At 39.8% G+C, this 17,597-nt stretch overlaps 1 protein-coding gene across 1 annotated transcript; it reads right to left on the reverse strand.

The window, feature by feature from the left end:
* Positions 1-48: 48 nt before the first annotated feature.
* LOC135502043 (uncharacterized) lies at positions 49-14,956 on the reverse strand. The gene is made up of 8 exons (XM_064794522.1): positions 14,871-14,956; positions 10,404-10,739; positions 8,273-8,472; positions 7,323-7,581; positions 6,002-6,109; positions 5,338-5,460; positions 4,175-4,311; positions 49-3,465 (listed from the first exon to the last, which is right to left on the reverse strand). Exons 1-8 carry the CDS (start codon positions 14,953-14,955, stop codon positions 2,944-2,946), a joined length of 1,770 nt encoding a protein of 589 aa, XP_064650592.1. The 5' UTR covers position 14,956; the 3' UTR covers positions 49-2,943.
* Positions 14,957-17,597: the final 2,641 nt, after the last annotated feature.

The following is a 17,597-nucleotide window of genomic DNA, read 5'->3' on the forward strand; positions in this document are numbered from 1 at the left end:
GTAATTGGTCCACAAATCACCAATAGAATAAACAAATAAAGACAATCATTTCTAAAAATAAAACATTTATATCATCACAAATTGTGCATTTTTTCTATTCAAAACTAGTACCGCTACTTAGAAAAAGTCTAAGATAAAGAAGAGAATGGCACTGAAACCCACATATATTTACATGTTGCCTACATACATAAAACTACCAATGCACATCAAAGTTTCTTGATAATATTTAATACACAAAAAATCTTTGTCATAGTTGAGCTACACAATCAATACACAGCACGTTTTTAAAATTGGATATTTTCAAGTGACTGTTTTGAAATTCATATAGGCCATTCCCACTCACATCGTGGAAACGTTTAAGGCTACTTTTCTATTTTCACTTTGTTTGGACATTTTTGTTGTCAATAGAACAAAGCCGTCATCAGGAATGCAAACAAATAAATATTGAAACCACTTGAATCTGTACGAGCCCCTATTTGGTGATCAAATTTGGTAACGAATAAATAGAAAGAAGATTTTTGATGTGGGAGAAAGTATACTTGCAGGGATGATAAACAAACATTTTATTCATTGGGCCTGATGGATGAACTAACTAAAGTGTAAGACATTTGAACACATCTTGGATAAAGTGGGTTACGCATCACTTGGAAACTTTTAACGACACTAGGATGCATAAAAAATCACAGAATCTGTGATTTACTATTTTCTTTATTTACCATAAACGGATATATTTTAGCGGATAAACATTTTCACAGTGGTCAACTTTTCTGAACCGATTCCTCTACGGCTTGCCCAAACAGATTTTTATTTTCGCGATGTTTCATGATTTTTATGGCAATATTTATTCCTGATGGATGAACTAACTAAAGTGTAAGACATTTGAACACATCTTGGATAAAGTGGGTTACGCATCACTTGGAAACTTTTAACGACACTAGGATGCATAAAAAATCACAGAATCTGTGATTTACTATTTTCTTTATTTACCATAAACGGATATATTTTAGCGGATAAACATTTTCACAGTGGTCAACTTTTCTGAACCGATTCCTCTACGGCTTGCCCAAACAGATTTTTATTTTCGCGATGTTTCATGATTTTTATGGCAATATTTATTCGTGAACATATTTCCGTGTACGATATATAGTCACATGGTATATATGGTCGTCCCACTTTACTGCTGCCATTAATTCGCCGTTGACAAAGTGGGCAACATGGGTCGGTGAAATAAAGTTGATGTCCAGAATGCCATCTTTATAATGTCATTTGCATCAAAGATTATGTACAGAGATTCATATTTACAAATACTAAATATACAGTCCCAATCACAATTGACATCCCCGAGTCTGTGTATGTAATGCGCAGTGTATCCGCAACCTACACACAACCTGAGTGTAGGTTGCATGAATGCTCCGAGTAGGTCTAGCTGACTTCTCCATGAGCTGTCTGACTCAACTTACCTGCACCATTTCCCAAATGTTGGATTGCTGTATGTTGTGTTTGCCTACATGTCGCTTTTTTTCCTTTTGCTTTTAGAATGCGACCCTTGTCTTCCTTGGTTTCGGGGGTATACGCAACTTCCACACAACCTGAGCATAGGTTTCATGAAAGCTCCGACCACATCGAGGTGACCTTTACATGAGCTGTGCGCAACTTGCATGCACCTTCTGCCAAGTTGGATTGCGGAATTTTACGCCCTAACATAAGGAAAGTGATGTGCACATAACCAGAGTGTAAGCAGCTGGTGGCACTAAAGTGCAGGTTCTGCGCAGCCTGCGCAAAAGAGGGTGTGTTAATTGTGACTAGGACTGTATAAAACAATATATTAATCTCAATATATCAGGCTTGGCTCTTGGGTAATAAAGAAAATGTAATTAATAACTCTATATCATAAAATATCGACAGTTCATATACAGAGATTCATTTTCATGAACATGATGAATAGTAAAGGTTTGGCTCTTGGGTAATAAAGAAAATTTAATTAATAACTCTATATCATAAAATATCGACAGTTCATATACAGAGATTCATTTTCATGAACATGATGAATAGTAAAGGTTTGGCTCTTGGGTAATAAAGTAAATTTAATCAATAACTCTATATCATAAAATATTGACAGTTCATATACAGAGATTCATTTTCATGAACATGATGAATAGTAAAGGTATTTTATCATACCTCATCTTAGAAGCGATTTTATGATACTGTTGACCACAATACAATACAATCAGCGATAGATAAATGGCCATCGTATGGCGATAGCAAATCGAAAATGATAAAAAAGTGACACTGACAGCGTGGTTTGTGTTTACATAATATGTGTGATTCTAATCTCCGCAAAGATTCAAGATTCAAATAAGTTTATTTTACCGTAAATCATGTACTCGGATACAAAATAGGAGTGAAATAAACTTGTGCAAGTGCGAGATCTAAACTATATTGCAACCGAAAATACAATGTAAAAATTGTCTGTGATGACAGAGTATACCGGTATAATGAGGAGAGTTCCTACAAGCGCCATCTGTAGCCGGGCCCAGTAAACGTTATAACCCAGCTTTTTTTGTCCACACCATGCCCAAAGCCGGGCTAAATTTTGATCCTGGGCAAAAGATGGGTCTGACCCTCTAATCATTGCCGGGTTAAAATAGCCCGGCAATTGGCGGTCTAAACTAATCCGGATCAAATTTTCAAAGGTGTGAACGTGTACAGGGGGCAGGGGGGTACGAAAATCCAGGTTTTAGTGTACACGTACTTTATGGACGGTCGTTTAGACACAAGCTACATAATTTCTTCATTTGAATAATGTCCTTCTCGCTCTGGCATCGCAACCAGGACTAGGACACTTGGTTTTACACCTTTCAAAGGACGAGGCTCCAAAGTAGATTTGGTGTGTCATTCATTTTGCAATGAAAAGATATGATTGCTAAATTTTGTATGAAATAATTACAGATTGTAATCAAAGACCTCTTTGTTGCAGTAAGGGCAGAACGCAACAGATTTCTTCATCAATTCAGTGGCGCATGATTTACAAACTACTTTATCGAGACAGGGTGTGAGGTACCCAAGGATTGGATTTTCCAAACACACCATGCAGAGTGTTTGGAAGTCTGTCACTGGTATCCTACACACTGGGCAGTTTGCTTGTGTGTTTTCAGCTTTATCTTGCATGCTCTTGGCGCAAGAATTGCAAACAGCCACGTGTTTGCAGGGTTTGAAATAAACTTGTACAGGATTCTTACAGCAAATCGTACAAAGCTTCGCATTCCGGCGTTGTGCTCCAGGAAGGATATAGTCATTTTCAGTTTCTTTTTTACGTTGATGTGGCAGAACGTTTTCATAATCCTTCTGGATGTTCGGATGAGCGAGTTTGGTGTTAGTTGGAGCAGTTGCCTCTCCTTCATCTGGTGGAGGTGTTCTTGAGTCAGTCGTTTCAGGGATGTTACTAAAATTTGGGTTTTCTTGCCCCTAGAGAAAGGAATAATATGATCATTGATTTTGATAGCATCACACAGTCATCATTTAATATTCTTCAGCATGACAATTCACACTCCTTAATCAAATAAGAAGAAGGGTAACTATTCCTCTGTGCCGCCTGCTGTATCTGCCATAGAGGGATATTTCAGTTGGGTGGCAAGGCTTTCCAACTTCTTCTTATCACAGCTTCTCCCTGAAGAAGGTCCTCACAATTAAGAGATAATGACATAAAAACTCGCATTTCATGCATTATTTAGCCCCAATATGGAAGTTTTGAAGCTGAAATAGACTTATGTATACTCGCGGCTATGGACATAAATTGAGGTCTCCTCAAGTGGTCTTGATTAGACAACCAAGGAACTACTGTAAGGTGTCAATAATTTCTTTTCTAAAACGACTCAAAGCTAATTTTTGCCACCAAATCAGAACCAAGCGTTCCGTGGTTGTAACATCAATGACTGCTGGGAGAAAAGCACGGCCTAACATATTTTCTGTTACATTCACTGACATCCTGTCCTGTGGCAGTGGCCTTTCATAATGAGCAAATTTGTAGTTCTGTTACAATCAACTGCTTGTCCTCAATCTCACTACATACCCTGCCAGCAATCTTTATCGAATCCATCAATCAAAAAAGGCCTTTCCATGCATTTTCTGGGACCAAGGCACAATTATTTCAGGCAGAATGAGATAAAATACTGACCTTAACCATATGATTTCCTTTTGGTGCTTCTGTCTTTTTTAACCAACATAGGAATACAATGCTGACAATGATGGCCACAATAGCCAAATTCGTGACCATAATAATGCCGAACAAAGTACCCACTCGAAGGGGCGGTGCTGAAAAAGAGGGTTTGAAAATTTATTACACTGTGCAGGACTGCACAAAATGGGTTCTTCCATTATTGCTTTGTAAAAATGCTTGTTTCATGATAAAAAAGGTAATAACTGCTCCTCTGTTATAAAATTCCCACAAAAATAGTTACACATTAACTGGATATACCGTTTTTGATCACAAGATTGTCCAATGCTGAGAGCAGTTTTTTAGTCTATCATGTGGCTGAACCAGCTTTCTTCATTTGTTCAGGTGCACCATCTAAAGGGTGTTTACATTTTTCCACTTTAGCACCCGAACGAATTCATAGAACATGTAGGAACAGAAATGATTTTTCTAAAGTTTGAATTTCCTGCTCTTGTATAGTTGCCAAGGTTGTGGGTTCAGACCCACTTCAGGGCACCACTGGCAAAACACTCTGATTTTGTTTGATCATTTTTTTCACTTGTAAGTTTATGTCATATTTTCTTTCTTTTGAAAAAATTTGGTTGGTGGCCATCTTTGAAATATTCTTTAAGGCCATTTTAAAGCTGGATGTTGCCAAAGTGACTACATTTTTATGGTTATTGTTTCTTATAAGTCTCCAATACTTATCACCCAGGCTCTTAAATTTCACTGGTAAGTTGCACATTTTGTCATTATTTGTCCAGGAGTCTCAGGATGTCAACAAAATCGAGGTTGAAAGTGACCTACCTACAAATACATGCTGAAAATACACTGACCCATGTATTTTAGCAGAGTGCCTAGGCCCTTGGGCCTTTTGTTTAATTGAACTTCTTTCTCTCGTGAATTAGCTAGATATGCATTCTAGAAGACCTTTTTTGCGTTCAGACTTTCTTGAGGCGCAAGCTAGGCAGTTAGTCTGTTTTGGGCAATGATGTTGGCTGTCCTATAGAGTTTCCCACAGATATCCAGAGCTTTTATTGTGAGGGTGGTGTCTTCTAGCCAATATTTTGTGGTATGATCATCTAAAAATGTCTGTGGAAAAATTGTATGCAAAAAATAGCCATGACATAAAAATTGTTACCTACCTTCGCGGGTGAAGCCTTTGGTGCAAATGCCTCCCAGGCCAAGAGCTACACCAAGAACCGCTATGATCCCCACTATAAGCAAAGTTATGAAGATACATTTCGTGTTTATTTGCCTGTTGGCATCTGGAAAAATCAATGCAGAGAATAAGTTTGGTATATGTCATGTCCCTGTCCTCCCCTCTTGAAGCTGCCAAAGAAAAGATCTCTGGCCATGGTTTTGGTTGGTTTGAATGGGAGTTTTAAAAATCCATGAGAGGTGGTGAACATTTTCGTACTGAACATGGTGGTTTCATTCTACAGAATTATCATAATTGGCGTCACAGACCTAGTGGCTCCATACTTCCACTTTTGGAAGTGGCAGTGATAGACTGTTCGGAGCAATCAAAAACAAGAGGTCTGGAGTTTGTTCCTGTCTTATCTTCTTTGGGAGTGGCTAAGGCCTTATGCAACTTTTGGGAGGAAGAGGGAAGAAAAGGGGTGATTATGGGAGTTCCAAACATGTTCCTGTTGCTGTGTCTTCTGCCTAAAAAATTGGCGCTGGTGCAGTGGCTTCATTTTTTATTGATATGTCTCATTGCATCACTACATTAATTCCGCTGTTTGATGTGCAGAAACATTGTGGGAACATGTTTGCTTGGAGCTTGAAGATCACCGCATAAGTTACCTTTTTGTTTCGCACGTCTCGCAGCTAGAGTGACCAGAAGCCAGATGATAGTGCAGATGCCGGCATAGGCTAGGACATTACCTGATCCATAATTGTCACAATAACTGGCTGAAAAAAGGAAAGGATAGTTTGAGAAATCAGGTGCTGGGGCCCATTGCTCAATCATCGGTGCCAAGCACTGTAGTTTTATCCTCCATTCAGATTATCTAAAGGTTGTTTTTGGACTACAACAGGATGTCATTTATGATAAAGTAAAGATTTTGAACCAGTAGTATAAAAAAGCCATTGTAGTTAAATCTTTGACAAAGCATCATAACTTGCAATACATGTTTTTTGTGGTTGGGATTATGGATTTAAGATGAGCAACAAGTATCATAGGTGAACTTCGAGGTTAGTGGCCCCCTCTAAGTCAACCCAAGAACAAGAAAATAAAGCATCAATTTGAACTTGGACAAGAACTTGGACAAGAACCTGGACAACTACAGGCAATTGGACATTGGCTTGTCTCTTTGTATGCATGTACTCTTGGACACACCCAAGTTTTCTCTTGGTTATAATGCCCTTAATACTTCCCTTAATAATGATGATTGTATTGAGAACTATAAACGCAGCGTAGGGCAACAATAGTTTTCACAGGCTTTAGTGGTGATGCCTTAGCCTCATTGCAATAAGAAAAATCCTTTCCTTTTCTATATCCCCGGTACTGCTTTTCAAGATGGTGGCAACTTACTAGTACCAGAGGTGTTGTAAGGAAGGAAGTCAGCGCCTCTAGTGTCAAGATTGATAGATCTATGTCACTTTTCTGCCAAAAATACCCCCTCCAGCTGTTTATCAGTTCTGAGACAATACCACCATTGAATATTCATAGGTTGGAGGGTCCAGGCCTATCATTTTTATCAATTAGACGAGTGCATGTTTTTAACTCTCAAGTACATATTTGGAGAGGTATTGAAAAAATATTTGCTGTGGCAAGTCTACAGATATAAAGAAATTATTTGATGAAAAAATTAATTTCAAATTTTGCTAATTTGGTAATAAGGGGCGTGTTTGGGATTTTTCTGCCAGTTGGCTGAAAAGAGTGGAAATATCAATGTCTGTCCAATTTGTCGATTATCAAAATATTTCTGTGGTCAACTACCAGTTTACTTTTCACCATTTACTTGCCCTACTGTCCGGAATATCATATCAAAATTTCAGATTCAAAACCCCACGCAGTATTTGAGCTATCTCTTGATAGATTTTTCAACTCCTAGTGATCATGCTAAGATTAAGGGGCCTAGTTGGTCACCACTTCTGTGATTGTAGCTTGTGTAAAACTTACCTTTGCAGGAGATGCTCATAATTGTGGTGAACTCCTCCGGCTTTTTCTCCTCCACCTCATCGATGTAAAAATTGTATGTTTTGTCTATCTCCGCAATTGGGCACTTGAATTCTACATTGGCAAAAGATCCGAAAACATTTCTGTACCGATACGTCACGCTTCCTTTGCCAGTGTAGCATCCAATAGGCGTCTTGGTAGAATCTTGATCTTGAGTTCCATTTACAGATCGGCTTGGCAAAAGGTCGCTTAAGCTAGGGTCCTGCAATAAGATTCGAGGTTGGGGAGTTTTGACGAAAACAAATCAGTTTTAAAAATCAACTCTTTCAATATAATTGACATAAGTTACAGGCACATTCGAAATTACTTCATTATAACACCTTATGACATTTCTAGTGGAGGTAATTTTGATTTGCCAACATTGATATTAGCAAGTTGTGTTCGTACGCTACATAGACAGTGTACATATATTTAATCAGTTGTAGCAATTGATTGAGCAACTACACACCAAGCTTTATTCTCTGTAATTAGAGAATGTTGCAATAAGGTATCTTGGCATAATGATGCGCAGTGAAGATAATAAACAAAACATTCGGTTTAAATTAGGGGAGCAGAGGACATTAAATTCATTCCACCCTCTAATTAACTGAATACAGTGTCTAATTATGTTAATAAATTATGCAAACTTCTCACCTGTTATGCCTAATTGACTACCTAAGTTAACACAGGAAGCCATCGTTTTTGTATACTGTCCCTAATTGCGAGGTGATTGGATCAAAAAGTCACTATGGCAGGTCGGCAATTCAGAGTAGAGAGGTGTCTGCGTCACTGAGGTTTTGGCTGAAGAAAACCACTTAGAAAAAAACAGGACTGAACGGACGTGTCCGTAATGGGGCGGTGTTCGCCTGGCAGAGGTGTCCGCAAGGGGACGTTCTACTGTATACATTACTTACATCTGTACTGGTGCCATACCATTTTCCTTGGAAAGTCCTGTTGACTTCTGGCCAAGTGCAGTTGCAGTCCAGGCCAACTTTGAAATTGAGAGGTGTATTTGCTTGAAGAGGATAGCTTTTATTTGTCTTCAAGTAATTGAGAACTACTGGAGATGTCGTCGTATTTGTTTGGCGGACATTTTCTCGTTTATTGCAGGGGCCTAAAAAAATTAATAGAACATTAGGATGGAAGCCATCTTGGTTTCTTACGAAACATTTTGGCTAGATTTCTGCCGATAACTTCTCTCTTGCATCTTTTTTGGACGCCAGTATTCACAAGCACTCAAAGTAATCGGCACACATGTATGTAGACGTTTTGGGGTGAAATATTCCTTTGGAAAGGTGTTGTGTATTGCCAGAGATTTGGAAATATGCAACAATACTCAAAAAGCAGCGTTTTGCCCTAAAATGTGTATTACCTTCTATGCGCATTGTCATTGCTTGAGTGCCTACAGGTATTATGGTGTGTTCACACTGGATGCGAATTGAAATCGAATTCCGTAGAGCGCTCTCCGGAATACGAATTGGTTAATCCAGTTTCAGAACGGTCGCGTCACACTGGCCCGAATACGCATTCAAATCGGTTTAAAACGCGCCACACTCAATGCATACTAACGACGCACCATCTATTATTATTATTATTATTATTTATTAACCTCCCATATGGGAGAATAAAATTTACAAGTACAAAACATATAAGTATATAATATCACAGTATCACACAGTCATTATTAACAAGTTAAAATCGCGTAAGGTGCTTGACCATTTCCATCTCCCGGCCATGCCTATTGCCAAAGTTCGGGTCAAAGAGGAGTGTCCTCAGCGAGTCAACACCACCGTCGCTAAATGCGGAGAATCCCGGCCTCGCCCTCGAAAACGAGGTCAAAACCGGGGAAACCCCGCCGCGACGATGTTGCTGACCAGCGTACCTTTGACCAACGAACTGGCGGCAACATACCTTGTCAGGAAATGGAAATGCAAGTCACGTGCAAGGGAGTTGATTTTTCCCTATTCGATGGCATAACAAAAAACGATTTGAGTTAATGAGATCATTTAAATACATCAGTTAACTAGTTCGGAGCACTAGTTCCCGCGGTCAAAGGTCACTTGCCATGCGCCAGGCGCATGCGCAGTGCGATCGAAAACCTTCATTCGTATCAAGCGCGTCACACTTGAAATCTCAATACGGTTTCGTTGATTCGGATTAGCTGATTCGCATTCAATTCGGTTTAAGAACCGTGTTGGTCAAAGCGGATTGAGATCGGTATGAACCGAATTGAGTGTGACGCCCCAATACGTATCAACGTTTTAATTCGAATTCAATTCGTGTTAAAACCCCAGTGTGACCACGGCATTGGCGTGCAAAAAGAATGCAAGAGAAGAAAGCATGGATACCGGTGATGACCAATGTGCGTTCTCACCAAAAACGTCCTGCTGGTCCTAATGCAGCTTTGTCATATTGGTAGGGTATATGCTTTGGTCATTCTCCTTGCAAATCAGTTATCTCAAATGAAAATCAGTATTGCTTATCCTCCCATATTTTTGGAATTGATATTCGGCTTGCTGCAGGGGGATGGCATTGCTGGCCAGTTACATAACTATACTTGCTAAAAGAAATGAATTTTGTATGTGATCTTGATATTTCCAATCGAAAGGATCTGTTTTAAGTTCACGTTTGCCTTCCAAGTTGCAAAAATTGCCAACAAAATCATTTGGTCACTAACATTACCCATCACAGAAAATGTTATACACGAGATGCTGTTGCTCATCAACGTGTACAATTTCTGTTACATCCCAGAGCTGACCTCTTTTGAAGGACTCCGTAACTAAACAGGAGTGACTGGCATCAAGAATTGACAGAACTCTGCAAATAAGTAATTTCTATTGCTGCCGGTGCTGAACAGTAAAATAAAGCTTGACAATATAACAATGTTTAATACATTTAGGTCAAGCGACAACCACTTTTTAATTAAAATTTTCATTTTGTCACAGCTCCTTTCTGGTCACAGTGAGAGAAATGACTTGTTTACAGAGCGCTTTCATGATTGGCCTTTGGGCCTTAGCCCTCTTGTTTTGAGGCTTAAGTGCTTACGTCTTATCCAAACTCTGAATCTTATTCCACCTGTTGAGCATGTACAGTTATAAGTCCCTGCATCGTCTAACTCTGCTATCCATGAGATTGTGTAGAGAACTGTCCCTTTCGCATTCTTCCCATAAGATACATTATATTTAGACTGAAATTTTGGAATTACACCATCATCCTCGGACATCACGGCTTTATCAGTCTTCCAGTAGACCACATCCGTTGTTTCGTTGACCGCAGACAAATCACATTTGAGTGTTATCTTTTCCCCAACTGTAACTATATGTTTGGTATCCGGTGTTTGTCCATCTAAATATTTCTCCTGACATGTTGCAGAACAATTTACTGAAAGAAACAAGAAAAGCATTGTATGGTTGTTGGCTTGACTTTTTGTTACAATTAACAGATTATTTCATTAGTGCTATTGAAATGACGATCGTAAAAAATTAACCTATAACATTAAAAAAAACCCTGCCCATATGCATGTACAGTAGAACCTCTCTATTGAGGACACCTTTGGGACTGACAAGTGTCGTCCTTAATAGAGAGGTGTCCTGATTAGGGAGGTCAATTTGAATGGAAATAACCAATTTGTGACTAAAATGAATGTCCCTAATACAGAGGTTGTCCTTGATAGAGAGGTGTCTGCTGTATCACCAATTTTTATATAAGTTGCCTTCTTTCAACCCCCATGTTGCATTTTTCCAATGGATTGTTATGGTTTTGGGTATCAAAATGAACCTATGCTCTCCCCTTAAAGAATTAAACCATGTATTATTGTAAACCACTAACCTTTGGGGGCATTTTATATTTTGCAGATTTTACGAATAACCTCAATTCACAAATTGGAAAAAACGGAAGGAAATTTTGTTATCGCAAATTGCAATAATAAAATGTTGCTTAAATTTGGCATATTACTGTATTAAATGGGTATTTGACGATATATAAAATGCAGAATGTTCACCTTCCCTCAAATGATCTTCCTTGCCCAAAAAGACTGAAATGGGGGATTTAAGAGCCCTTTTTAGCAGGTTTGAGCTTATGAGGTCATGTCTTGTCTGGCATTCGATGTCTGTCGTCCGGCATTGTCAATGTTGTTTGTCAATGATGGTGGCACGTTTGATCACATAAAATTTGTTGTGTTGTTGTCTTCTGACAATATGACTTCACAAACAAAAAAAGGATCATCCTGATTTGACCTACTTTCTGGGCTCTAAGCGGTCACCTGAAAATTATATTTTTTCAGTATCTCATGAACTGTTATAGCAAGAATCATGAAAGATTCACTGCTTTGGATAGATGAGACTTCTTTTTAAGGTCACAGACACCAAACACTAATAAATATTCATCAAAGGTGGCACATTCCGTCACTTTTCGTCCACGACTTTTAAAGTTTTATGCGTAGAGACCTATTAGGCATATCTACATGTTCAAAGAGATAGGTCAATGTGACCTACTTTGCCTGTGTAAGTAGGTCAATAGGTCATAAAATCATATAACGGTCATTTATCCTGAAACCTTCGTTATGTAATCTTCTTTTGTATATCATTGATTTATCTGATCAAGCTTAACATAATACTTGAAAGAATTTGACTTTAACCTACTTTTGTAGGGCACAGAGGTCAAACTCTAAATTTCACTTGTCATTACTTGTCCTACACTGTTCAAATCTGATATAAGACACCCATTGGTCATCTCTACACACTGACAAGATTTAGGTCAGTGTGAAATACTTTGTTGGGTCAATAGAGTCAGACACATTCAATACATGCGTAACCATAGTGGACGGTCATGACAGTGTTCACAGGTTACCATGGTGAAAATGGTGGTATCAACCAATGTATACCAGCCAAGGGGGGTGCACTGCGGAAACCAGTATGTTCACATTGTGGTCGGTATTCCCTATATTGGCTATCAGTCATGTTCAATGGTTAAGATCATTCAAAGTGAAAGTTCAGTAGAACCTCCCTTAGCGGGGGTCTGTGAAGTTGGCTCCCAGTTCCAAGTTCCCAGTTCCTTATTTGTGCCCATTTTGAAACATGGTATGTTTGGGTACGAATAAGGAACTAGCAAATGGGCTAAGCATTTCCCAGTTCCCAATTCAAATTTCTTTCAAATATTAACCCTCCACAGTCCGATAACTCAACTTGGTGGTTTTAACCCTTTCCTACCAAGCTCCCGATTCAGCTATCAGTGACTTTAACCCTTTCTAAGCCCATTTCCCGGTTCAAAACACCAGCTCCTTATTCGTCTCAACTCATTTTAACCCTTTATAACTCCATTTCCCGATTCATTTACAGTCACTTGAACCCTTTCTAACGCTATTTCCCGGTTCAAAATGCCAACTCCTTATTCGTCTTAACGTATTTTAGCCCTCTATAACTCCATTTCCCGATTCAAATGCTAGCTCCCGATTCAGCTACAAGTCACTTTAACCCTTTCTGACTCCATTTCCTGGTTCAAAATGCCAGCTCCTTATTCGTCTTAACTCATTTTAACACCCTATAAGTCCATTTCCCGATACAAATACTGGCTCCCGATTCAGCTACATGTCACTTTAACCCTTTCTAAGCCCATTTCCCGGTTCAAAAGCCAGCTACTTATTCGTCTTAACTCATTTTAACCCTCTATAACTCCATTTCCCAATTCCCGGAGCCAGCATTTGAATCGGGACATGGACTTATAGAGGGTTAAAATGAGTTAAGACGAATAAGGAACTGGCATTTTGAACTGGGAAATGGAGTCAGAAAGGGTTAAAGTGACTTGCAAATGAATGAAATGGAGTCAGAAAGTGTTAAAGTGACTTGTAGCTGAATCGGGAGCCAGTATTTGAATCGGGAAATGGAGTTATAGAGGGTTAAAATGCGTTAAGATGAATAAGTAGCTGGCTTTTGAACTGGGAAATGGGCTTAGAAAGGGTTAAAGTGACTTGTAGCTGAATTGGGAGCCAGTATTTGAATCGGGAAATGGACTTATAAATGGCCAAAATGCGTTAAGACGAATAAGGAGTTGGCATTTTGAACCGGGAAATAGCGTCAGAAAGGGTTAAAGTGACTGTAAATGAATCGGGAAATGGAGTTATAAAGGGTTAAAATGAGTTAAGACGAATAAGGAGCTGGCTTTTGAACTGGGAAATGGGCTTAGAAAGGGTTAAAGTGACTTGTAGCTGAATTGGGAGCCAGTATTTGAATCGGGAAAGTGACTTATAAATGGCCAAAATGCGTTAAGGCGAATAAGGAGTTGGCATTTTGAACCGGGAAATAGCGTCAGAAAGGGTTAAAGTGACTGTAAATGAATCGGGAAATGGAGTTATAAAGGGTTAAAATGAGTTAAGACGAATAAGGAGCTGGCTTTTGAACTGGGAAATGGGCTTAGAAAGGGTTAAAGTGACTTGTAGCTGAATTGGGAGCCAGTATTTGAATCGGGAAAGTGACTTATAAATGGCCAAAATGCGTTAAGACGAATAAGGAGCTGGTATTTTGAACCGGGAAATGGGTCAGAAAGGGTTAAAGTCACTGATAGTTGAATCGGGAGCTTGGTAGGAAAGGGTTAAAACCACCAAGTTGAGTTATCGGACTGTGTCCAATTCCCTCCCAATTACGAACAGTAGGCAAAAACAATGGTTTCCCACGTGCGCTTGGAGAGTCGAGTAGGCCCGACAGGTGTGATATTTGCGTAATTAATCAACGTAATTACCCCATGGCATTGTGTTTTTGTATCCTAATTAAGCCGACGCATTTGTTTACTCATCTTTTCAACTAATCACATAGGCCTATTGTGTCAATGGACACTCATAAATCCACGGGGTTTTGTCAGTGTTGCGGCGAATATGCGTTAGTAGAGAAATTAGAAAAAATTAACTATTAATCAAAGGTGGCTGATGGACAGAAATTATGGTGTTTTTTCACACATTATGACATGTCGAGGAGATTTTGCAATAAAAGGGGCACCTTTTACTATATTCACTCTCTGAGTTCCAAAGTAGCTCACGTCATTCAACGCAACATCACAAGCAAATACCGATCATCCAACAGGTTTAAAGTTTCTACGCTAGATGTCGTCACAGAGAAAACCAAGACCTGCAAGGCGGGAACTTCAAATCCACCTATCGGACGATTTGGCATAACCTCTCTATTGCGGACACCTGGGCCCAGTCCCATGGGTGTCCACAATAGAGAGGTTGTACTGTACTGGTCTCTTTTCTGGTTAATTATAACTTTTGCTGCTCTTTTACCCACAGAGCAGTATGCAAAAAGACACTGCTAAAATACTGTTTCCCCTGCAGCGCGGTGGATTCCCCTTTTTAATACTTTTGACTATATACACTAAGTCATCTTGCTGTCATCTTTGAACATGTTTGTGACAAGAGTGAGATCCCCACCAACTACAGTATAAAAAAACTCAATAAGGTTGAGCACAAAGTATTCTGCATTTTGATAAGAGGACAGCTGCAGAGGTTACACGAAGTCTACTCACCATTTGGAATCAAAAGCACCAGGCCAACGCCCAGGGTCAACATTCTTACCAAAGACATCTTAGTCGATCTTACGGTTTGTTTCATGTCTGCCTCGCTAGTTGCTAACTTCCTGGTTGGTCTGTTTTTGATTGGTCGGGTGTCGAGGTCAGGTGACATGCCGAGTGTTGACTCGAGCATGCAAGGAGGAAGTGTTATGTAGGACTAGGCCTATGGAGTTAATGTTGTGTATATTGTGCTACCATCTTGGTACATTAGGACTGACTACCTATTGTGTGGACCTCTTGGGGAGTCATGAATAAATCATCGAGCATTCCTGAATTTTGTTGTCTCACAAGACTCGAGAGTAAATTGGGCCAGGTTCCAGTGTGGGGATTCGGACAGTGTCAGCAAAGCACTGTCCACTATGGTTACTGCAGCGCTAGCAGACGACAATAAAAAATTTGAAGAACTCGGCCAGATTGAACAGCAAATAATTCCTGTTCTGTGGTACTCGACGTGGATTTCCTGGTAGATATTTCTAGAGGATAACTTGAACTCATCGGTTAATTGGTTTTTTTTGTGTAGCTAAATAGATAGAGGAAGCAGAGTTTGTGTAGCTCGACGCAAGGGCCCAACGCGCCGCGTAGCGGCAAAAAAGCGAAGCTGGCGAAACATTTATAACGGGTCACCGTCACTTATTATTGGACTTATAGCGCATTTACGGGGTTGCAACTATTTTGCTTTATAGTGTCACCAGGAAAGAAAAGCATGCGACCTAACGCCGATCTATTTGTATAAAGTGATAATTGGAAGGTATATAGTAGGAAATATCAATAAAATAATCATTCCATGTCGTCTTTTGAGGGCATTTTTGATTGTAAAAAATATATGTGTACGTCACCGTAGTCTCTGCAATGATAATTTTATCAGAGCAGTCTCGCGCAAGTAGAAGTTCTTTACCTACTAGTTCTTCACTTATTAGTCTCAACGTCTGGCGCAAAGCCAGACGTTTTCCATTACGATTTCACTACGATGTTTGACAATAAGGAGCAGTGCGCGAGATATGCTAATGAGCAGACTTCCCTCGCTTGAGTTTCTGAAGAATGTTCCATATCGCGCTAAGCTCATCACTGCTGATTATGACAGGCGTGCAGCGGTAGGTATCTGCTCCCCAACTTCCACCCTAATACGGTACAATAAGTTACCATTTGATGAGAATGGGACAATGCCCTCACTGTGTATGGAGTCATAGGGATAAGAAGACATTATTCATTAGTGTTGGTACAAGTGATTTTGCCCAAAAAGCATGCGCATTCAAAAAACAAAATATGCAAGGTATCACGTACATGACCATGACGACGTGCAGAAAGTGCACTGGCCAGTGCATACCCTATGGCTATGTATAGTAAACATGGTAAACATGAACAACATCATTATTCATCGGCAGTTCATTTTACTCCGAGCTTTTCCTGAAACATATTGCCATGATGATTAGGCCTACCATGTACCATGACCAATAACGGCACTAGATCATGTAGATGTCAACAAGTTCACATGAACCGTATAATCCCGCATAATCCCGCATGGCGCATGTTGGGCATGCGTCTAAACCAAAGCCCCAAAATCACTTGTTTTGGTCTATTTCACTTGTGTTTCCCCCGTCTCCCAGTCCATAATATTACATTTACAGTTTACAATCCCCGATCATGGCCCAACAAAAGGTCATCGGTTGACTAAAGCCAAGGAACACAACTGTTCAATGGATTTATAGTTGAATGCGATCAAACTACGTCTTTTCAATCGTGGATTGTAAATTTAACCCCATGGGCCTAGGGAAGGCCCTATAACAATACTTTCGACACAGTTATTATCTCCGCTGCCTCCACCATGTTGCACACAGTGCTCACTGCTGATTCTAAAATGCGCCACCTAGTCAATTGCACTATCGTCATCACCTCATCATACTTCATTGACATTACAGGCACACATTGACATAGACCACTGTTGCAATCAACGACACAGTCGCTATCCAAGTAGCATTATAGAGGTAATTATCATTATCATACCTCATTAGCATGTGAACCAATCGCGTCGCGTCCTTTGCGATCACGGCAAAGCCTCATGGAATAATGTCTTTCAACGTTGAATAATTTTTCATATTCCATGCCTACAACTTCAATTTCTTCATAATCCATGGCTAGAAGTTCAATACTAATATAATATCCAAGATAAAGTTACAAGAAGTAGTCAATAGGGGTCTCTCACCTCTCACTGTATGTCCACACTATTCACGCTTGTACGAGGAATACATTCAATGCTGAATCTAACAACACCCAGTGCCCTTACTCTGTATATTAGTCACTGGAAGATGGCCCATTTCACTCCTTGCTTCTACTTCACCTATAGTCTCATTGCAAACGCCTCAGTTCTATGATATCACATTCACTTTCAGCTGTCATGCAACGCAACAACTGTGCTATCTGCCATCGCACATCAACGAAGAAGTGCAGCCGCCCACATTCCACCTCACGTCTGTCCGACCAGCTGCAATCCTCGAGGACGCCCCACTGTACCACGATTTCACTACAATGTTTGACAAGAAGGAGCAGTGCGCGAGATAGGCTAATGAGCAGACTTCCCTCGCTTGAGTTTCGGAAGAATGTTCCATATCGCGCTAAGCTGACCACTGCTGACCATGACAGGCGTGCATTGGACTGGTACAGGTTGGAACTGAACATTGAATATGC

Source organism: Lineus longissimus, chromosome 18 (genome assembly GCF_910592395.1).
Source record: "Lineus longissimus chromosome 18, tnLinLong1.2, whole genome shotgun sequence".
NCBI lineage: Eukaryota > Metazoa > Nemertea > Pilidiophora > Heteronemertea > Lineidae > Lineus > Lineus longissimus.

Bases quoted from the DNA above. Each gene is read 5' to 3' on its own strand.
- LOC135502043 (XM_064794522.1), bottom strand. From the start codon at position 14,955: ATGAAACAAACCGTAAGATCGACTAAGATGTCTTTGGTAAGAATGTTG. The intron at 6,110-7,322 runs GTAAGTTTTACA...TCCTTTTTTCAG, and splicing joins TATGAGCATCTCCTGCAAAG to CCAGTTATTGTGACAATTAT. The intron at 3,466-4,174 runs GTCAGTATTTTA...TCCTTTCTCTAG, and splicing joins AAGGAAATCATATGGTTAAG to GGGCAAGAAAACCCAAATTT.